Below are 23,145 nucleotides of genomic sequence, written 5' to 3' on the forward strand. Positions count from 1 at the left end.
TTTTTTCTTTTTTTTTTTTTTTTTTTTTTTTTGAGACGGAGTCTCGCTCTGCCGCCCAGGCTGGAGTGCAGTGGCCGGATCTCATCTCACTGCAAGCTCCGCCTCCCGGGTTCACGCCATTCTCCGGCCTCAGCCTCCCGAGTAGCTGGGACTACAGGCGCCTGCCACCTCGCCCGGCTAGTTTTTTGTATTTTTTAGTAGAGACGGGGTTTCACCGTATTAGCCAGGATGGTCTCGATCTCCTGACCTTGTGATCCGCCCGTCTCGGCCTCCCAAAGTGCTGGGATTACAGGCTTGAGCCACCGCGCCCGGCCCACCCAGCTAATCTTTGTATTTTTAGTAGAGACAGAGTTTCACCATGTTGACCAGGCTGGTCTCGAACTCCTGACCTCACATGATCTGCCCACCTTGGCCTCCCAAAGTGTTGGAATTATGGTGTGAGCCACCACGCCCAGCCATGAATGACTTTTCTAGTGATATATTGTTTCTTTTTTTAGATCAATTTTTATAACCCATATTATATTAGCATACTGTTATAGAACTATGAAGCTTGTTTTGATTTTATTATTTTATAGTTATATTGTGTTGGCTATAAAATCTGCTCTGAATAAAACTGGTCCCAGTTTTAAGTAGCTATTCTATTCTTCTGCCCTTTTAAAGAGAAGTTAATTTTTTTTAGTGTCTTTTGCGTTTTTAGCAGTGTGCTGTGTGCTTAGTTATTTACTTTTATCCTCAAAGCATTTGAAGAAACTGCTGATAAGTAGCAGAGCTAATGTGGCTACAGAAGGCCATGTCTTTTCATATCACACTGCCTCTTAAAGTTTTGTCCAGTTATTTCGAATCATTTTAAGATAACTCCTTGCGGCCGAGCGCTGTGAATCAGGCCTATAATCCCAGCACCTTGGGAGGCCGAAGTGGGTGGATTAACTGAGGTCAGGAGTTCGAGACCAGCCTGGCCAACATGGTGAAACCGTCTCTACTAAAAATAAAAAAATTAGCCTGGCCTGGTGGCACATGCCTGTAATCACCGCTACTTGGGAGGCTGAGGCAGGAGAATTGCTTGAGCCCAGGAGATGGAGGATGCAGTAAGCCGAGATCATGCCACTGCACTCCAGCCTGGCTGACAGAGCAAGACTCGTGTCTCAAACAAACAAACAAACAAACAAGAAGATTACTTCCTGCATGAAGTGTTAACTTTGCATCTTTAATGATATGTGTTTTTCTTTTTTTACCTTGTACTTATGGAGACTTTATAACTTGTACCCTTGTTTTTCAAGTAGCTTATGGTTTTAGGAAAAAGTAAAAACTGGTATTTATAAATGAATAATTGGATCTTATTGCCTTTTTATTTTTTCCTGTCTTTTTAATTAGTGTCTTTTTGTGTAAATGCCATTCCATTCTTTGCTGGGTGATAGACATCCAGTACTAGCTCAGAAAGCTCTTCTCTTTGACGTTATTCAGGTGGTGTCTCAGCGCATCAGTACCGTGGATCTCTCGTGTTACAGCCTCGAGGAGGTTCCTGAGCATCTCTTCTATAGTCAAGATATTACCTACCTCAACTTGCGACACAACTTCATGCAGTTAGAAAGACCCGGAGGCCTCGACACACTCTACAAGTATGTGGAGAATGGGTTTCCAGACCTGTTAAAACCAACTCATAATCAGTATCTTATGACTTCTACCTGCTACCATTGGATGTATATTCTAAAATTTCCCCTCCCTTTTGAAGAGGAAGTAAAAATTTTTATTCACGGAGTTCTCCTACCTGCCCTTTCCCCCCATAAAACAGAAGATTGATGTAAATGTTCTGTGAGCTTCTGTTGATCTGGGTGATCTTTTCATGTAAATCATTGACACTGATGCATGATCTGCCTCCAAGTTACATCAAGAGATTTCGTATATGGGAAATTTTTGAATTAGAAGTATAAAATTTAAATAACGTAAAGGAGATAGGCCTAATTATAAGAATTTCACTCTGAGAGATAAAGCTGTATCTTCCCTTTGTACCTTCCACTGCCAACTCTTAAGCCTTTAGTCAGCTGTGATGCTTCTCTCTTCTAATACGGGAACCATTTTAGCCCTACAGTACTATGACCTACTTGTTATTCCATCTCCTTTATTAAAATATATACCCCATTCCCACCCTCCACTCATCCCACCTCACTCCTCCACTTTTTTTTTTTTTTTTTTTTTTTTTTTGAGACGGAGTCTCGCTCTGCCGCCCAGGCTGGAGTGCAGTGGCCCGATCTCAGCTCACTGCAAGCTCCGCCTCCCGGGTTCACGCCATTCTCCTGCCTCAGCCTCCCGAGTAGCTGGGACTACAGGCGCCCGCCACCTCGCCCGGCTAGTTTTTTGTATTTTTTAGTAGAGACGGGGTTTCACCGTGTTAGCCAGGATGGTCTCGATCTCCTGACCTCGTGATCCGCCCGTCTCGGCCTCCCAAAGTGCTGGGATTACAGGCTTGAGCCACCGCGCCCGGCCACTCCTCCACTTAAAAATGGACGCAGTGAATAAATATGTGTTGTAAGTAATTGTCTGGGCTTCTGGAGGAGAAGGTAGAAATAGGAAATTAAAGCATTCAAAGTGATTTAAATTAGATGGTGACTAAAAAGATAATATACATTAAAATTACATATTTTACATCCTTCCTTAATAGCTAATAATTCTAGAGTAATGTCCAGAAAATATTGTGTTTTGTTATCTCATCTGATAATTGTTTTAGAAAGTTTTTCAAGTGTAAGCCTCTACTTAGTAATGAGGTAGTTATTTTAATAATATTGGCTTGTAAAAATGAAAACAAGCAGTAATTTTAAGGAAGTTGGTTTCTAGCATTTCTTTGTGAGTTGCTATGAAAAAGAAGCAGTCCAGTTTGAGGGCTGGATCATAAATTCTGAATTTAAAGCACCAAGCCAAAGGAATAATCAGCAGTCACGGTTAGGTCATCTGAAAATCACAAGTTGAAAATTTGAAAAAGAGAAGCATTAGAGTGAGGTATCTAGAAGCAGGTGATTCATATGTAGAAGCAAGTGCTTGATCATCATCATGGAGAACATCTCAGCCTTACCATCTTGCACTTGTATAATAACAAAACATCCTACTCCCTAGTGGAATTACCAGAGTCTCTCATAAAAAGTTCTTACTAATGAAACCTTTAACATCTTAATTATAATACAGTGGATATCAAGAAGAAACCCAAGAGATCCATTTTATAACAATGCCATCTCTGGGTAAGACAATATAGATACTTCTACTTCCATGAACAAAATAGAAGCACTAAAAGTTACTATTTTGTGTGTCAGGTCACATAATGGTAAAATGCTGTCACATTCATTATTTTCAAGCTCTAACTGGTTTATTCATTTTATGTGACATTTGAGCCAACATAATTTCAGTATGAAAAAAGAAGCTGCTTATTAAAAATGGGATTTGATCTACTTATTTGTTAGCTGTTGCTCTATGAGTTGATTAATTCTTGCAAGGCTTTTGTGTATTACATGTAGAAATTTAATGAAAAATTTCAAGCATATCAAGTATGATGAAATACAAAAGAATTATACCAGCATGAGCTGTTCTTCAAGATTGTCTACCTTTTTAAAGAGAAAAGAGAGCTCCTGTAATGCTGGACCTGGTTTCCTTCATCACATGGACTGTGCATTAGTCATCTTGGTGTCCTCTGTCCCCACTCAATGTTTGATGTGTAGTGAGTGCTCAATAAGTATTTTTGGAATAAATTCTATTATAGACATTTAAAATGGATTCTCAAAGGCCATTGATGTCCCTCGTAAAGATATAGTAATAGATGTATTGAAATGCAGTATCCATTTTTGCCTTTGCTCTTTAGATTTTCTCAGCTGAAGGGCCTGAACTTGTCCCATAATAAACTTGGGTTGTTTCCTATATTATTATGTGAGATCTCTACCCTGACTGAGCTCAACCTTTCCTGTAATGGATTTCGTGACCTACCAAGTCAAATTGGCAATCTGCTAAAGTAAGTAACTTTTACTAGATTCATCTTTTCCCTTGCAGGATAAGGAACTTGCCTGGGGTTTGGAATGAAGGTAGTACTGTGAGCTCTTGCAGTGAAATAAGTCATGTACTTACTAGGATTCTAGTCAGCAGCAGTTGTTGACATCATAGATCTACCTGCCTGTAGCAGGGACTGATCCCTCAGCTTCAACAGCAGAGGTCTTAACTCTTTTAATGTTGGAGTGACCATTTGTGTAAGTTATGTGTAAGTCATCTATTAAGTCTGTATAGATGGAGAGTTAGGACACTACTATTTTTGGATTGATAATTAGTGACATAAATCAGAATCCCTAACTCTGATTTTATGCATTCCAGTGAAACCTTCCATAAAGTAGACTTGTTTTGTTTTCTTCCTATAGTCTTCAAACCCTCTGTCTTGATGGCAACTTTCTGACTACTTTACCTGAAGAACTGGGAAATCTACAACAGCTTTCCTCCTTGGGAATTTCGTTCAACAACTTTAGTCAAATTCCTGAGGTTTATGAGAAACTCACTATGTTAGATAAAGTGGTTATGGCAGGAAATTGCCTGGAAGTCCTGAACTTAGGGGTGCTGAATAGGATGAACCATATCAAGCATGTGGATTTAAGGTAAGGTTATTCTTTACCGCAGCTTCCTTTAAATTGACTCTGTTGGACCTTTATGTCTTCTCTTTATGAAGATTTGTTTAAGACATTAAGGTTTTTAAAATTTTGTTGTCATTGTTTTGAGACAAGGTCTCACTTTGTCACTCAGGCTAGAATACAGTGGCACGATCTCAGCCCACTGCAGTCTTGACCTCCTGTTCTCAGGCGATTCTCCCACCTCAGCCTCCCAAGTAGTTGGGACTTCAGGTGCGCACCACTAGGCCTGGCTAATTTTTTTTCTATTTTTAGTAGAGACAAGGTTTCACCATGTTGTGCAGGCTGGTCTCAAATTCCTGGACTCGAGCAGTCCACCCACCTCAGCCTCCCAAAGTGCTGGGATTACAGGTGTGAGCTGCCACGCCTGGCCCATAACATTAGGTGTTTTGAACAGTATAGAAATGTGTATTTTCAAAGGTATAGTAAGACTTTAGTTATCATTCAGTAGCAGAGAGATTCAGGATCATGTAGTTGTACCATGTGATAGAGACTATCAAATTGCCTTTGACAGAGGTTGTTTTTGCTCACCTTCCCATCAACGTATATTTTTTATTTTTTAAATTTTTTGTAGAGATGGAGTCTCACTGTGTTGCCCAAGCTGGTCTTGAACTCCCTGGCTCAAGTAATCCTCCTGCCTTGGCCTCCTAAAGTGTTGGGATTACAGGTGTAAGCCACTGTGCCCAACCCCTCCAACACTGTACGAGAATTCCCATTTTCTCGTATCTTTGTCAGTGTTGGATTTTAGCATTTCTTTTTCTTTATCATCAGTCTAGTAGATTGAAATAAGTATTTCATTGTTTTAATCAACATTTATTTACAGAGCAGTGAGGTTGAACATCTTTTTATATGTATATTAGTAGTTTGTAGATTTCCATAAATGACATTTTTCTGTTGAGTCATTAGGTTTCTTCTTGATATCCATTGTATTACAATTAAAATGTTAAAGGTTTCATTACTAAGAACCTTTTATGAGGGTTTTATTTTCTAGTCATAACCTTTTCCTAATTGAAGCTGGTAAAAAGACACCTATTGGGTGTTCTGTAATTTACAGTAAACCATTGATGTACCTTGTAAAGACAGTAACAGAGAGTTTTTGTTTTTGTTTTTTTAACCACACTGGAGACTTGAGAGATTTATAGAAATACAGGAAAGTGAGAACAGACCTGCATAAATTAAATCATATACTTGTACAGAAAAGAACCCAGAGGTCATTTTGTATAATTTATCTTTGAACTCTTTGATATATGTGTGTGTGTGTGTGTGTGTGTATATGTGTGTGTGTATATGTATATATACATACACAGATTATTTCCTTGTCTGTTAATTAATTTTATGTGAACCTTAGCACTAGAGATAGAGCAGGCGTAGCAATAGGAGGAAGTATGGTTCTATTCTTATACTCTGGACATGGTACTGTTGTGACTCTTTTGCTATTCTCTCACTCAAAAGGTTGTGTTCATCTTCCTGTTCCTTTGTCCTACTTAGTGCCCACCTGACATTATTAGGTGTTTGGATATAAGTGTTTAACTTGTTCAGGATATGGCCTCTTTTTTCCTTCTCTTTATTAGTTTGTATATGTATTTGCCAATCTGGATTGTCTGACTTAGCTGTACCTTGAGTTATTCATCAACTGTAGTTATTTATATAGTATCTTGCAAAATGAGGCAAGTAGTGAAATTCTTAAATTGTTTAGGAAACAGAGAAAGGGAGCCGGGCACGGTGGCTCACACCTGTAATCCCAGCATTTTGGGAGGCCGAGGTGGGCAGATCATCTGAGGTTAGGAGTTCAAGCCTGGCCAACATGGTAAAACCCCGTCCCTACTAAAAATACAAAAAATTAGCTGGGCATGGTGGGGGTGCCTCTAATCCCGGCAACTTGGGTGGCTGAGGCAGGAGAATCACTTGAACCCGGGAGGCGGAGGTTGCAGTGAACCAAGATCACGCCATCGCACTCCAGCCTGGGCAACACAGCGAAACTCCGTCTCAAAACAAAAAGAAAAGGAAACGGAGAAAGGAATCATGCCTGTCCTATTTTTTATTCTGGTAAGCACGTTTAATAGACTCTTGTTTCTGATTATTTTCTTGTTTCTGCATATTAAGGATGAACCATTTGAAAACCATGGTTATTGAAAATCTGGAGGGAAATAAACACATCACCCACGTGGATCTGCGGGACAACCGACTGACTGACTTGGATCTTAGCTCCTTATGCAGCTTGGAACAGCTGCATTGTGAGCGGAACCAGCTGAGGGAGCTAACACTCAGTGGCTTCTCCCTTCGGACCCTCTATGCCAGTTCCAACCGTGAGTTTTCTATCTAGCCTTTTGTTTTTTCTCTTTCAGCTGTTGTCAGTGCTTTCTAAGAACAGTGGCATCTGTGGTGTTCCTCAGCCACTCTGCAGGATAGGGTTTGTGGCTCATTGAGGCAAAACTTTATCTTTTCACTTTGCTGTCAATACTTAAGTGGTTGCAGTGTGCATAAAAAGACGTGGCAGGTTACTTTGAGCTTTACTAATTGAGCATAGTAAGAGGCATTCCACAGAGTAGTGATGGTGGGGAGGTGGGCAAGAATGTTCAAAACAGAGCATCAATAATGGTCTAAAACGGGTTGGCAAACTATACCCCAGGACTGCATCTGGCCTGCCATCTCTTTTTGTATGGCCCATAAGGAATGGTTTTTACATTTTTCTAATGGCTGGGTTAAAAAAAAAGTCAAAAGGAGAATTTTGTGACTGAGCATGGGGGCTCACGCCTGTAATCCCAGCACTTTGGGAGGCCGAGGTGGGCTGATCACCTGAACTCATGAGTTTGAGATTAGCCTGGGCAACATGGCGAAACCCCATCTCTGCAAAAAATACAAAAATTAGCCAGCATGGTGGCACACCTATGCTCCTAGCTACTCGGGAGGCTGGGGTGGGAGGATCACTTGAACCTGGAAGGCAGAGGTTACAGTGAGCTGAGATCATGCCATGTGTGTTCTCATTAGAGAACTGGGTGAGACTTCTGAGACCCCATCTCAAAAAAAGAAAGAATAATAATTTTGTGACATGTGAAAATTACTATGAAATTCAAGTTTCTATGTTTCTAAATGAAGTTTTACTGGAATGCAGCCACATTGGTTTGTTTGCATATTATTTATACATTCTTGCTCTTGTGCTACAGTGGCAGAATTGAATAGTAGTAAGAGAGACTGTCATATGGTCCATAAAGCCTAAAATGTTTACTGTTCAGCCTTTTACAGAACAAGTTTGCCAATTCGTGATTTAAAAGCTTGTGTAGCCTCAGTGCTAGAATGAGAAGCCCCTGATTTCAATAGTGATTTGCCCTAATGAGATGGAGTCTCGCTGTGTCTCCCAGGCTGGAGTGCAGTGGCCTGATCTTGGCTCACTGCAAGCTACGCCTCCCGGGTTCACGCCATTCTCCCGCCTCAGCCTCCCAAGTAGCTGAGACTACAGGCGCCCGCCACCACGCCCGGCTAGTTTTTTGTATTTTTAGTAGAGACGGGGTTTCACCATGTTAGCCAGGATAGTCTCGATCTCCTGACCTCGTGATCCACCCGCCTCGGCCTCCCAAAGTGCTGGGATTACAGGCTTGAGCCACCGCGCCCGGCCAGGATATTTTTCAATGAAAAGGTCCTCATATTTGTTGAGGCCATTCTTTTTATGGAAAGTTCTTTACCATTCTTTACTTTCAATATGTGTTTAAGGAAGGAAAGGAAAATAGGTTAAATTTTACTGTCAGAAAAAGTGCAAATTTAAATAACGTTTTATACTCATCAAATTTTTTTTAAAAAAAGGTAATTCTGAGTGTTTCCGGAGGTGAGGAGAAACATCTTCCTGAGCACTCACACACTGCCAGTGAGAGGTGACTGGTAAAACCACCCCAGAAAGCAACGTGACAGTGTTAGAGATGTCGAGACACACACATACCGTATTCTAGAAGTTTCCTGCTTGGGATATATCCCAGAGACACTCACGTGTGCAAAGGAGATATATACCAGATTGTTTATCACTTTTTGTGAGCACGAAAAAGTAGAATTTTGAGATGGAGTCTAGCTCTGTTGCCCAGGCTGGAGTGCAGTTGCCTGATCTTGGCTCACTGCAACCTCTGCTGCCCAGTTTCACGTGATTCTCTTCTCTTAGCCTCCTGAGTAGCTGGGATTACAGGAGTGTGCCACCATGCCCATCTAATTCTTATATTTTTAGTAGAGACACGGTTTCACCATATTGGCCATGCTGTTCTTGAACTCTTAACCTCCAGTTAGCTGCCCACCTCAGCCTCCCAAAGGGTTGGGATTATGGGCGTGAGCCATTGCACCTGGCCTAAAAGTAGGATTTTTAATAGGAAAATGGGTAAATCAGTAGTGATATATTTATGCAATAGAATATTGCACAGCAGTGGAAATGAATGTACTAAAGCTTTGTATGGTAATATGGATAAATTGCAAACTTTTTTTTGAGCAAGGAAAAGTGCATAATTAAATGTATATTGTGATAGTTATATCAAAATTTAAAACACAGAAATACTGTTTTCTTAGCTATAAGTATGCCATTAGTATGAAAGAATACATAAGAGTGATGAAAACCATATTCAGGATGATGTTTACCTCTTGGTATGTGTGGTATTTTAATTATTTTAAAAAAAAAAGTCTGGGCTGGGCACGGTGGCTCATGCCTGTAATCCCAACACTTTGGGAGGCCGAGGTGGACGGATCACCTGAGATCAGGAGTTCGAGACCAGCCTGGCTAACATGGTGAAACCCTATCTCTACTAAAAATAGAAAAGATTAGCCAGGCGTGGTGGCGCGTGCCTGTAATACCAGCTACTCGGGAGGCTGAGGCAGGAGAACTGCTTGAACCTGGGAGGTGGAGGTTGCAGTGAGCCAAGATTGCACCACTGCACTCCAGCCTGGGCAACAAGAGCAAAGCTCAGTCTCAAAAAAGAAAAAAAAAGAGGTCTACAGCATATAAAGCAGAATGTAGATTTGTTAAAAGCTATATGATAGGTGAAAGAGGGTTCATTATTTTATTCTCTTTATTTTTCTGTATCTGTAAACTAGATTATACAGATAAAAGTTGAGGACTTCTATTTGCATTGCCATTTATTATGTTATAGAAGCTTCAAATTATAGCTTAGATTAGTTGCTTGGTCAGAAGAGTGTTAAAACTGGTGAGTGTTGACTTACGCTGTTTATAGATGCCTGACATTGTAGTAAGTCCTAGCCGTGGAGATTTTTGTTATCAGGGCCATCCCTATCCTTAATGTGTCTAAAGAGTCTGAATTCCAGGCCGGGCGCGGTGGCTCAAGCCTGTAATCCCAGCACTTTGGGAGGCTGAGACGGGCAGATCACGAGGTCAGGAGATCGAGACCATCCTGGCTAACATGGTGAAACCCCGTCTCTACTAAAAAAATACAAAAAACTAGGCGGTCGCCTGTAGTCCCAGCTACTCCGGAGGCTGAGGCAGCGTAAACCCGGGAGGTGGAGCTTGCAGTGAGCTGAGATCCAGCCACTGCACTCCAGCCCAGGCAACAGAGTGAGTTTCCGTCTCAAAAAAAGAAGAAAAAGAGTCTGAATTCCTGGCCTTACTGGAAAAGACCTCATCAACAGGCATGCAGTCCTAAATATTTGCTCTTTGTAAATATTTAAGTATTGACAAATAAATTAAGTATTTTAATTGTATTTAAATACTTAAATACATAAAAACTTGCAGTTTTGATGCCTCAAAGTCAAGAACTCTGCTTTACAGAAAAATTATCTAAATGTGATCAGTTAATATAGGGAAAGCACTGAACTTGACTAGTCATCAGGGATATGCAAATTGAAACCCCTATGTGGCACCACTACACACCTACCCGAATGACTAGAATGGACTAAAATTCCCAGGGGCAGCTGTTGGAGTGTAAATTGGTATAACCGCTTTGGAATACTGTTCAGTAGTATCTCCTAAGGTGAACAGAAACATACCCTCTACCTAGCAGTGCCTCTTCTAGGCTTATGCTCAAAATAAGGACTTATATTAGTTCACAAAAGACATGGACAAATATGTTCATAGAAGTGCTATTCATAGTAACTGCAAACTGGAAAAGACTTACATGTCCATCAACTCTGAAATGGGCAAATAAATTGTGGTATATTCACATAAAATAATTTTATACAGGTATGAGAATGAATGAACTATAATCATATGCAACTGTATAAACAAATCCTGTAAACATACTGTGGAGTGAATGAAGCCAGAGAAGTAAATTATACATACTGTGTGCATATATTTATGTAGATAGACAGAAGTAATTATACCTACTGCTTGCATTTATTTATGTAGACAGGCAAAAGTAATTTGGTACTTGGTCAGGATGATGTTACCCTTGAGGGGCAGTGACTGGAAGGGGAAACATGGGGCAGTTCCTGGGGAACTGGTAATGCTCTGTTTCTTGATGCGGGTGTTGGTTCCATTAGTGTGCTCAGTTTGTGAAAATTTACTGAATTGTTGCACTTTTCTGTATTTATGTTATACTTCAATTAAAAGTTAAAATATTTCCTGTTAACGTTTAACTACTGCTTAACCTTGTATAAAGGCAGTGCAGTACATAGGATTCTTCAATTAGCTGTTACATTTGTTTTTCAAGACAAATTGGGATCAAACAGTTAGTCAAAGTGAGTTTTCAGTAGTTTTTGTCTTTAACTCATTTTAGTAGAAGACATCAGTTTTCTTTCTGGTGATTTCACTAAGCTACTTTTCCCTTGTCAGCTCTCAGTTACTTTCTTTTTTAGAGGATGTCACTAACACCTGTTTGTTTATGGATTAGGGCTGACAGCAGTGAACGTCTATCCAGTACCCAGCCTGCTCACTTCCTTGGATCTCTCCCGGTGAGTGTCGCTGATGAGGGTGGTACTTGTGTCTTACCATTTAAGAGATACATGTGGATTCTTTGGCAGTTTTGATGTACAAGAAGTCTTAAGTATTTTGAAATATTTGGATAACCTGGAAAAAGGAGAAAGGATGAGTGGATCAATAAGTTTAATAGCCTTACTGTATGAAGGAGTCTCTTGAAATAGTAAGGTGTCTATGAATTACTCTTTCTTAAAGACTATAGATGTAGAATGAGATGCAAACAAAGAAGACCTGTTATCTTCATGGCACTGATTCCTGTTTTGTCAGTTGGACTTAGATAATTCTTGATTTTTAGATAATGGATTTTTGTTTGGTTTTGGTTTTGGTTTTTTGAGACGGAGTCTCACTCTGTTGCCCAGGCTGGAGTGCGGTGGCGTGATCTCGGCTCACTGCAAGCTTCGCCTCCCTGGTTCACGCCATACTCCTGCCTCAGCCTCCCAAGTAGCTGGGACTGCAGGCGCCCACCACCACACCCTGCTAATTTTTTCTATTTTTAGTAGAGACGGGGTTTCACCATGTTAGCCAGGATGGTCTTGATCTCCTGACCTCGTGATCTGCCCGCCTCGGCCTCCCAAAGTGCTGGGATTACAGGCGTGAGCCACTGCACCTGGCCAGATAGTGGGTTTTTAAAATACTATTTATTTACTTTGTACTCCTATAACTCATATTGGTCTTATTTTTGAAGGGATATTAATTATATTCAGGATTTTATTACTCCTCTCAGTGGCCAGAAACAAACATAAATGAGATTTGTTTTTCTTTTATTCATTTTTAACAACTGTTGGGCATTCTGGGTTCAGTGGTTGAGTTTTGCAGTCTAGTGGCAAGATGAACAATCAAACAAGCAGTGACAGGGCAGCATCCTAAGTGCTGTGAGTACAGGATGCCCAGAGCAGATCAAAGGGGCAGTGGGAAGGGTCCTATGTGGTCAGGGCTGTTGTGAAGACTCGGTGAGGTGATAGATACAGAATGCATGGGATAGTACCTGATGTGTAGTCACCCCAAGAAATACTAGCTGTTGTAACCAGGTTTCTTTTTGTTGATTTCATTACTTTATCATTATCATTTTGAGCTAATGTTTTAGACTTCATTTCTTTCTGCTTATCTTCCCAGCAAAACCCCAGCATGGATCAGTACTAAAATTTTACCTTTTCCATTGAGCTTGATCGTTGCCAAAGAAAATCACATCCAAGTAGACACCACTGCAAACTCAAAATTTCCAACCTTATCTGGAGCTTATTGATTCTTTCTCTTGCCAGCTCCTTCCAGTGTCCTCAGCATCTACCTCCCTCAGTGTCCACCTCCCCAATCTCCTCCATACTGGAACTTAGCTTCCCACTTGATTGGGAAAATAGAGACCATTGTGGGTGGTTTCCCTCAGCTTCTGAACACCCACCTTGCTTGAATTTATATAGACGCATTTCATTCTCAGCTTCTCTCCCCTGTTCATGGCCAGTCTAGCTGTCTGTGCCTGTGACCCCTCCACTCCCACTGCCCTGGACCTTGCTCTGTTCGTACTCATTGTCCTCCTCCCTCCCCTTCCCCTTCCCCTCCTCTCGTGTGTGTGTGTGTGTGTGTGTGTGTGTGTGTGTGTGTGTTTTCAGCCTCTTTTTTCTTACTCTGTACACACACTTTATCTCTTCTGTCATAACAAAGTTCCCTTTACCTCACAACCCCCCAGCTATTGTCTTAGTTCCTTTCTTCCCCCTTTTGTCCAAATTTCTCAAGAATTGTGTGCATTTGTTGGCTTAGTTTCTTCAGTCCCCATCTGCTTATCCCTCTAACAATTCAGTTTAGTTCTGCTCTTATTGGAACTTTTCTGTATTGACACAGTTAATCTTGCTCTCTTTTCTCCAAACATGCTTTTTCCTTGACTAGCTAATACAGTCTGATTTTTTTCATGCCACTTTGACCATGTTTCTTTTGCGTACCCTTCTTCCTCAGCTAGCCCTTTAAAGGTTGATTATCCCCAGGGTTCTGTCCTTGGTCCGCTATACTCCACTGGACGCGACCTCATTTACTCCAGTTATTTCAGCTACACTCACATCTCCAGCCCAGGCCCTCTCCTCCGGGTGCTCCAGCATCACCAAGCTGCGTGTTATTCCCCATACACATCATGTGTTTCTTCTCTTGCCTCTGTGCTCTAGCTCATGTTGCCACCCAGTGCTTGTAATGTGCTCCTCACCTCAGGCTATTGTATAACACCTTCAAATTCTAACCCACATATTTCTTAGAGAGCTTGTTTTGATCCATTTTAGGTAAAGGGTTTCCTTCACTAAGGTATAGCAATATGTGTGTTTCTGTTACGTAGTGCTACTTCATTCTGCCGCATTTTATCACTCGATAAACCCATAGATATCTTGAGGCCTAGAGAAGCTGTCACATCTGAAAAAAAATTCTCTTTACTGAATATCTGCATAGTGCTCTACTGATTATTTGAGCTCACGTTCTAAATGGTTTGAAACTTTTCCCCCACTAGTTATCTGTTGCCTTTACTGTCTCACTTTTATTTGTTCTGTTCATTTTCCCTGGAATTTGCTGCTTTTCTTACCCAGTCATTACCTGTGGAAGTCTTAAGTCATCTTTGAAGGTTTGTTAATTATAATTCCTTATCTTTCGCCCCATCCCATCCCATCACAAGTGTGCTTTTTTATTGCAGAAAGCCTTTTTATCTTCTTTGAGCATACAGCATGATTGATCCAGTATTATACATTTTCAAGTACTTGTCTCTCCTCTCCCTTCTAAGTCAACAGCATTCATTGAGCACCTACTATATTCCAGGTAATGTACCAAGGGATGCCTTGGAGACAGTGTCCATGCCCTCAAGGGCTCACAGGCTGGTTAATGGATACATTACAGTCTAGTGAAATGAGTTCCACTTGTCATCTTAAATGTTGCCATTTAATTATTTATTTTCTGCAGAAACCTGCTAGAGTGTGTCCCTGACTGGGCCTGTGAAGCGAAGAAGATAGAAGTATTAGATGTGAGCTATAATCTTCTCACAGAGGTTCCCATAAGGTATGTGTGCCTGAATGCATATATTACGTATATACGTATGTATGTACTAACATTTACGTGTGTGTGTATTTAATTTTTTTTCTAGATTTGGGTTGCCTTTTATTCAGTGAGTGTTGAGTACCTGTTGAGCATGAGGTAGTGTGATGTGCTGTAAGGAACATAGTAAAGGCTAAAGCATGGGCTTGGCTTGCAGGGAACTTAATGAGAAGATAGTGTAACATGTGGATAACTGTGATGAAATAAATATACTAAGAGTTGCTGCCATAGGTTGGTGACATGATAGTAACAATAGTTAATTTTTTTAGGATGAGCTATTATAAGCTGAGCAATGTTGTGAGAACATCACTTTTATGATCTTACCTAATCCTTTAAAAACCTTATTATATATTTAATAGGTACTCTTATCTTCATCTTAGAAATGAGGAAAGTAAAGCTTAGAGCAGTTAGGTAACTTGTTGAAGGTTGCACTTAACCAGGAAGTGATGGGAGCTGGCATTTGAAGGTAGTCTTTCTTTTTGGGAGGCAGGGGTGGGGGACGGAGACAGGGTCTCATTCTGTCACCCAGGCTGGAGTGCAGTGGCACAATCACTGCTTACTGCAGCATCAACCTGCTGGGCTCAGGTGATTCTCTGGCCTCAGCGCCTCCCTCCCAATAGCTGGGACTATGGGTGCACACCACCACACCCAGGTAATTTTTGTATTTTTAGTCGAGACAGGGCTTTGCCATGTTGGCCACACTGGTCTGAAACTCCTGGACTCAAGTGATGGGCCCATCTCAGCCTCCCAAAGTGCTGGGATTACAGGCATGAGCCACCACACCTGGCCTTGGATGTAGTCACTTTTACTGCAGAGCCTTCACTCTTAATCACTACACTGTATAAATTAAATGGAGAAAATCAGAATAAATTTGAATAATTAGGGAATGTTTCATGGAGAAGATGGCATTTGAATTGACCCTTACCAGATGATGGGATTTTTTTCTAAGTGGTGGGAGAAAGAGAGTGGCGCTTGGTGAAGGGGGCAGGGAATGATATATTCAAAAGCACTGAGGTATAAAATATATGGTTATTACCTATGGAGTCTTTAAAATTAAACTACAGGCATTTAACATAGTAAATATGAACATAATCTTTGGAGTCAAAACTTAATTCAAGTCCAGACTTTACTATTTACTATGCAGTGTGAAATCTTAGGCAAATCAAAGTTACCAAACCTTTCTGAATGAACTTCATTTTAATGAACTTCATTGTTAAGTGGCTTAGCACGTTTTAAGCACTCAATAAATAGTAGTTTTTATTGTAGTGAAATGTTATGAATTTATTCACAAGATGTGTTAATATACTGAATTTTTGGTGCTGCTTAGACTTAAAATCTAAATTGATTTATTCTAAAATTTGCCTTTTTAGTTTAGATCTCCTCTGTGCTGTTTGCCTTTATTAATTCACCTTTTCTCAGAATGACCTTAATGACTTCCTGGTGGGTGGTAGGTAAACATATGGTCATAGCTGCTTTCTTGGCTCAGGCACTTGTCAGTGAGTATACGGTCTAGGAGAATATGTTTCTGTAAGTTAACTGAGTTCAGTTAAATGGGCCAGGACAGCCTCAGAAAGAATGAGTTAACTAAGTTTTTTATTTGTTTGTTTGTATGTTTCCCCCCTAGAATTCTGAGTAGCTTGAGTCTTAGAAAACTGATGCTAGGACACAATCACGTGCAAAACCTCCCAACACTGGTAGAGCACATCCCCCTCGAGGTGTTGGATCTTCAGCATAATGCACTCACGAGGCTACCAGACACCCTCTTCTCCAAGGCCTTAAAGTAAGTACCATAGGATTTTTTTCGGAAGAGCAAAATCATTGGCTGAACAGACTGCAGTAACTTATCATTGAAGTGACCTTTGGAACTGTATTTACAGAGAGTTTACCTATAGTCCAACTATGGGTGGAGACTTATTTGCAATTTTTTGCAATTTGCAATGAAACAAAATATGACAGTGTTTTATGAGGCAGCAATTCCTAGTTGAAATAACTGTCAAATCCTTAAAGAGGTTTCTGTGTTGTAAACAATTTCAGAAAGGTTGAGAAAATTCAGGCTTTCATCTCTGAAAATGAATACAGTTATGATATTTAAAGATAAATAACATTCTGCTGTGGCTTCTTTGGGCAATTTAGAGCTTTTGCATTGGAGAGAAAAGGACATACCACTAAAGTTAATTTGGTTTTTGCTTCTAGCTTTACCAGACTGCCTTTGAATATGTGCAAGCTTTTTGGGTACTTTTTGAAAACTGTATTTACAGGTGATGTCCTTCCAAAAGGTGTCATTTGCCTTCTCACTATAAATTAACAAATAGATGACATATTAGGCCTGTAATCAGGTTTACCTAATGTGTACATCACCTTTAAGTGAAAGCTAGTTTTGTGGGGTTTGTTTGTTTTTGTGGGTTTTTTTTTTTTTTTAGAGACATGATTTCACTCTGTCACTCGGGCCGGAGTGCAGTGGTGCAATCATAGCTCACTGCAGCCTTGACCTCCTGGGTCTAAGTGATCCTTCCTCCTTAGCCTTCTAAGTAGTTGGGACCACAGTCATGCACCACCACACCTGGCTAATTTTATTTTTTGTAGAGACAGGGTTTCACCATTTTGTTCAGGCGGGTCTCAAACTCCTAGACTCAAGTGATCTGCCTGCCTTGGCCTCTCAAAGTGTTGGGATTAACAGGCATGAGCCACTGCATCCAACCCGAAAACTGGTTTTTTGTTTTTTTTCAAATATGGAATGGTTCACAAATTTGCCTGTTATTCTTGCTCAGAGTCCTTGCTAATCTCTGTATCGTTCCAGTTTTAGTATATGTGCTGCCAAAGCGAGCACTGAAAACTGGTTTTTAATTATATTTTTCTACAACATGGAGAAGGCAATATTGTCTTCAATTTAGAAATGGAGAAAACAGAGATGAACAGTAGTAAATGAACAGGAGATGTAAAAAACTGTTCAGCCCACAGTTGTCTGGCTTGTTCTCTCTTTAGCAGCTTATACATCTCTTAATGTATAATACAGTTGGTTGCATATTCTTCAGAATAAAATCTTTGGAAATTCTAAAAAGTATTTAAAGGAAATTTTCTTTATGTAACATTTATATGGAGTCTTGATGCAGTTGTTAATCTACAAATGTTTGTTAGCAATGCATAATGCTGCATTTGGTCCTCATGATAGTCTGAATAAAATTAGTTTACAACCTTAGAATCTGTAGTGAGTAACTTAGCTGTAGTGAACTGTCAGTGGTATTTATTTAATGCTAACTCTGGACAGAGCTTTGTTGAGACCACAACACAAGCAGACACACAGTACCCACCATTAGCTTAAAAGCTAATTCGTTATGTAAAACTTATATTTCAATATAAAAAGTGAATTAGGGATTATGGATCATACAACATGAAGAAGACCTGAGAACACACAAGTTTAATAATAATAGCTGCCTTTTATTGAGAATGTTCTGGACTGGGCACGGTGGCTCACACCTGTAATCCCAGCACTTTGGGAGGCTGAGGCAGGCGGATCATGAGGTCAGGAGATTGAGACCATCCTGGCTAACACGGTGAAACCCCGTCTCTACTAAAAATACAAAAATTCAGCTGCGTGTGGTGGCGGGCGCCTGTAGTCCCAGCTGCTCGGGAGGCTGAGGCAGGGGAATGGCGTGAACCTGGGAGGCGGAGCTTGTAGTGAGCCGAGATCGCGCCACTGCACTCCAGCCTAGGTGACAGAGTGAGACTCCATCTCAAAAAAAAAAAAAAAAAAAAAAAGAGAATGTTCTGTATATACCAAATACTATGTTAGGCAAATTTTTAAATTATTCCATGTTTTGTCTATTAGATTGGCAAAGATTAAAATGGATTTGTAATATTCAGTGTTGACAGTTGACAAATGTGTGACAAACTGGCATTCTTAATAGTCTTCTTGTGGAAGTATAATTTCTTTTTTTTTTTTTTTTTGAGACATAGTCTAGCTCTGTCACCAGGCTGGAGTGCAGTGGTGTGATCTCGGCTCACTGCAACCTCCGCCTCCTGGGTTCAAGCAATTCTCCTGCCTCAGCCTCCTGAGTAGCTGGGACTACAGGAGTACTCCACCACGCCCCAGCTAATTTTTGTATTTTTTTTTTTTTTTAGTGGAGACAGGGTTTCACCATATTGGCCAGGATGGTGTTGATCTCTTGACCTTGTGATCCGCCCACCTTGGCCTCCCAAAGTGCTGAGATTATAGGCGTGAGCCACCGGGCCCGGCCCAGACAAAAGTTTTTCTAAATGGTGTATTCGTAGTTCAGAAATATGTGAACATGATATTCAGCAACATCCTTTCAGTTGGCAGTTTGGCAGTAAAAGATGAAGTTAGGTTAGAATCAGGCACTCCAGAAGCCTGGGAAAACAACCAGGCTTGTACTTTTTTCTCTCTACTTGGTTTGCATGAATTGAGTAAAAGGAACTTTGGGTTGAATAGGATCAATTAGAGAAAAACTACTTGGAGAATGTTTTTTTTTTTTCCATTTGGGAGCTTGGAATGGCAGCATTCCATACTGAGGTGACATGATGGTTTCTATATAGGAAGGCAACAAATAAAGGAGGTGATGATCTGTGTGTGTTCTGTCAGTCTCAGATACTTGAATGCATCTGCAAATAGTCTGGAGTCTTTACCATCTGCCTGCACTGGCGAGGAGAGTTTGAGTATGTTGCAGCTGCTTTATCTGACCAACAATCTCCTGACGGATCAGTGCATACCTGTCCTGGTGGGGCACCCTCACCTGCGAATCTTGCATCTTGCAAACAATCAGTTACAGACCTTTCCTGCAAGGTAAAATGAATGCAGACTTTGTTCATTTCAAATACACAACGTTAATTCTACATTTGTCAGAAAAAATACAGCCATCTGACTATGACTCTTTGTTTACGTTGACTGACTTACAGATGCTATGATTTTACTAGTTGAGTGGCAAAATCTCATCTTAATAGTTAGTACCCTGTTGCTAAAATATGTTTTATTTTTAGTTGTGACTACTTAATTATGGTCTAATACTCAATCTAGAAAAGTACAGGCTTATGAAACAAATTCTGAAGACAATTTTTTCTTTTCTCTTGTCAGCATTGTTTTATAAAATACTGTTATTTATTCATAGTACAAAAATGGAATGCTTACTGTATGTCAAGTGTTGTGGAACAGTTACAGTCTCTGTCCTCTAGGCATGTACAGTCAAATTGGGGAAATAAGTGGATAGGCAGTTGCAGTGCAGTCTAAGAAAGGTAGGGTGTTTGGCTGGGAGTGGTGGCTCACGCCTGTAATCCCAACACTTTGGGAAACCAAGGCGGGCGGATCACAGGTTCATGAGTTTGAGACCAGCCAGGGCAATATGGTGAAACCCTGTCTCTACTAAAAATACAAAAAAATTAGCCATATGTGGTGGCAGGTGCCTGTAATCACAGCTACTCAGGAGGCTGAGGCAGGAGAATTGCTTGAACCCTGGAGGCGGAGGTTGCAGTGAGCCAAGATGGCGCCACTGCACTCCAGCCTGGGTGACAAAGTGAGACTCTGTCTCAAAAAATTACTAAATAAATAAAATAAATAAATAGAAAGGCAGGGTGTTGAAGAAGATATGCACACATTGCCAGTCACGTTGCACAGAGCCTGGGGATGAGGTTAGGCTCCCTGAAGGAAGAGATGAATAGTAGTTAGCCAGGCTACACCTATAAGAACACGTAAGAAAGATGTTTAATGCTGTCAAAGTTTGAGACAGTGTCAGTGGATAAGTAAATACCTTTCAAAATACATTTGGTTAAAACAGCAACTTTAGAACTTTTTTTTTTTTTTTAAGAGAGGGGATCTCATTATGTTGTCCAGGCTGGTCTCGAACTCCTGGGCTGAAGTGATTCTCCTACCTCTGCCTCTCAAATACCTGAGACTGCAGACGCATGCCACCATGACCAGCTAAAACTTGGAAAATTTAACACCAGAAAAATCTGTGCCATGAAAGTAGTCATTAAAAATAATATTTTCTTTCTTTTTTTTTTTTGAGATGGAATTTCTCTCTGTTGCCCAGGCTGGAGTGCAGTGGCTGGATCTCAGCTCACTGCAAGCTCCGCCTCCCAGGTCTACGCCATTCTCCTGCCTCAGCCTCCCGAGTAGCAGGGACTACAGGCACCCGCCACCTCGCCCGGCTAGTTTTTTGTATTTTTTAGTAGAGACGGGATTTCACCGTGTTAACCAGGATGGTCTCGATCTCCTGACCTCGTGATCCGCCCGCCTCGGCCTCCCAAAGTGCTGGGATTACAGGCTTGAGCCACCGCACCTGGCCAAAAATAATATTTTCAAAAACTAAGAACATGGGGCAATGACATTTGATATTAATAATTTTTGATGAAATTATATGTATGTAAATTATAAAATTTTAATTTTTATGAACATTTACCATTTACAAAGTGAGATAGAGCTTAAGAAAATACACAGGAGAAACTTGATTGCAGTTCAAGTGATTCTCCTGCCTCAACCTTCCAAGGAGATGGGACTACAGGCATGCATCGCCACACCCAACTACTTTTTTTTTTTTTTTTTTTTTTTTTTTGAGATGGAGTCTTGCTCTGTTGGCCAGCTGGAGTGCTGTGGTGCGGTCTCGGCTCACTGCAACCTTTGCCTCCCAGGTTCAAGTGATTCTCCTGCCTCAGCCTCCCAAGTAGCTGGGATTACAGGCATGTGCCACCATACCCAGCTAATTTTTTGTATATTTGTAGAGACAAGGTTCCACCATGTTGACCAGGCTGGTCTCAAACTCTTGACCTCGTGATCCACGCGTCTGCCTTGTCCTCTCAATGTACTGGGATTACAGGTGTGAGCCACTGCGTCCAGCCCATACCTGACTAATTTTTTAAACAAAAACTTGTAGAGGCTGGGTGTAGCAGCTTACGCCTGTAATCCCAGCACTTTGGCAGGGCGAGGCAGGCGGATCACAAGGTCAAAAGATCAAGACCAGCCTGGCCAACATGGTGAAACCCTGTATCTACTAAAAATATGAAAATTAGCCAGGCGTTGTGGTGGGCGCCTGTAATCCCAGCCACTCAGAAGGCTGAGGCAGGAGAATCGCTTGAACCCAGGAGGCAGAGGTTGCAGTGAGCTGAGATTTTACCACTGCAACTCCAGCCTGGCAACGGAGCAAGACTCCATCTCAAAAAAACAAAACAAAACTTGTAGAGGTGGGGGGGTCTCGGTATGTCCAGGCTGGTCTTGAACTCCCGGCCTCAAGTGATCATCTCACCTTAGCCTACCAAAATGTTGGGATTATAGGTGTGAGCCACTGTGCCTGGTCAGCCTCCTTGAAAAAATTCAAACAATAGCTTTTTACTTTTTATTTTTATTTTTTTTAGTGACTTCTAAAATGAATGCAGAATCTTAATTTCAGGGTGTGGTCGATCTCTTGAAATGTTACCAGATTAACCTAATTGACCTCAAATATGTTCATATAAAGTGAAAATAATGGACCACTGACAAATTATATTAGTTTATGAAGCTGTTGGATGATACATAATTAACTGCATAATGCTGTAAAACTATGAATCTCACCTAATTTGATGACACTTTTATTGTTGGAGGGGTCAAAAGCAGGTTGATATAAAACTTATATCAAAGAAAATGAAAAAAAGTTAGTAATAAAGACAAGAATTAGGCTGGGCACAATGGCTCATGCCTGTAATCCCAGCACTTTGGGAAGCTGAGGTGGGTGGATCACTTGAGATCAGGAATTTAAGACCAGCTTAGGCAACATGGTGAAACCCGTCTCTACTAAAAATACAAAAATTAACCGAGTGTGGTGGCGTGTGTCTGCCTGTAATCCCAGCTACTCAGGAGGCCAAGGCATCAGAATTGCTTGAACCTGGGAGGTGGAGGTTGCAGTGAGTGAGATCGTGCCGTTGTATTCCAGCCTGGGCAACAGAGCGGGACTCCATCTCAAAAAAAAAAAAAAGACAAGAATTAAAATCACAAAAAATAGAGTAATCTGAATATATATAATTAAACAGTGGAATTTAGGAACAACATATTTTTAAAAATGAGTGTTCTCTACTAAATAGCAAATCCACTATCAGTTCATTTCCTGAGCAGTGTTATAATTGTATAGGCCCAATACGAATCTTGTTTGTTTCCTTTGAACTATTTTCAGAATCTAGCACAGTTCTGGGTACTGAGTAAGAAACTGAGTGAGGAGGCTGCATTTCTATTTACAAGTCAGAAAAATCCAGGAAGGATAAGGGAAAACAACGTGAGATTTGGACATGGGAACACTTTAAAAATATATTGTTAAGTAAAAGAAAGTCATAAATACAATGTATATAATATAGTACCTTTTTTTGTTTTTGTTTTTGAGACAGGGTCTTGTGTCGCTCAGGCTGGTGTGCAGTGGTGCAGCAATAACTCATTGCATCCTTAAACTCCTGGGCTCAAGCAATTCACCTGCCTTAGCCTCTGAAAGTACTGGAATTACAGGTGTGAGCCACCACACCCACCTGGCCTATAATACCATTTTTTAATTTGAAAAGTATAGTTTCATTCCTTAAGAAAGACAA

The 23,145-nt window shown here is 40.7% G+C and overlaps 1 protein-coding gene and 1 non-coding gene across 3 annotated transcripts in view; one reads left to right on the forward strand and one right to left on the reverse strand.

Annotated features, from left to right (window-relative positions):
• The window catches only part of PHLPP2 (PH domain and leucine rich repeat protein phosphatase 2), an 81,432-nt gene that overhangs the window by 42,476 nt on the left and 15,811 nt on the right, over positions 1 to 23,145 (forward strand). For both annotated transcript variants that reach the window (XM_025371178.1, XM_025371177.1), the window contains exons 6-13: positions 1,462 to 1,616; positions 3,842 to 3,988; positions 4,386 to 4,616; positions 6,750 to 6,952; positions 11,456 to 11,516; positions 14,464 to 14,559; positions 16,220 to 16,375; positions 19,193 to 19,393. In XM_025371178.1, the coding sequence (XP_025226963.1) occupies positions 1,462 to 1,616; positions 3,842 to 3,988; positions 4,386 to 4,616; positions 6,750 to 6,952; positions 11,456 to 11,516; positions 14,464 to 14,559; positions 16,220 to 16,375; positions 19,193 to 19,393 (1,250 nt within the window). The remainder of the gene's footprint in view (positions 1 to 1,461; positions 1,617 to 3,841; positions 3,989 to 4,385; positions 4,617 to 6,749; positions 6,953 to 11,455; positions 11,517 to 14,463; positions 14,560 to 16,219; positions 16,376 to 19,192; positions 19,394 to 23,145) is intronic.
• On the reverse strand, positions 17,319 to 17,422 carry LOC112614941. The gene has a single exon (XR_003117234.1). It is a non-coding gene; the product is annotated as a U6 spliceosomal RNA (small nuclear RNA).

This window comes from Theropithecus gelada, chromosome 20 (genome assembly GCF_003255815.1).
Source record: "Theropithecus gelada isolate Dixy chromosome 20, Tgel_1.0, whole genome shotgun sequence".
In the NCBI taxonomy this organism is placed as follows: Eukaryota; Metazoa; Chordata; class Mammalia; order Primates; family Cercopithecidae; genus Theropithecus; species Theropithecus gelada.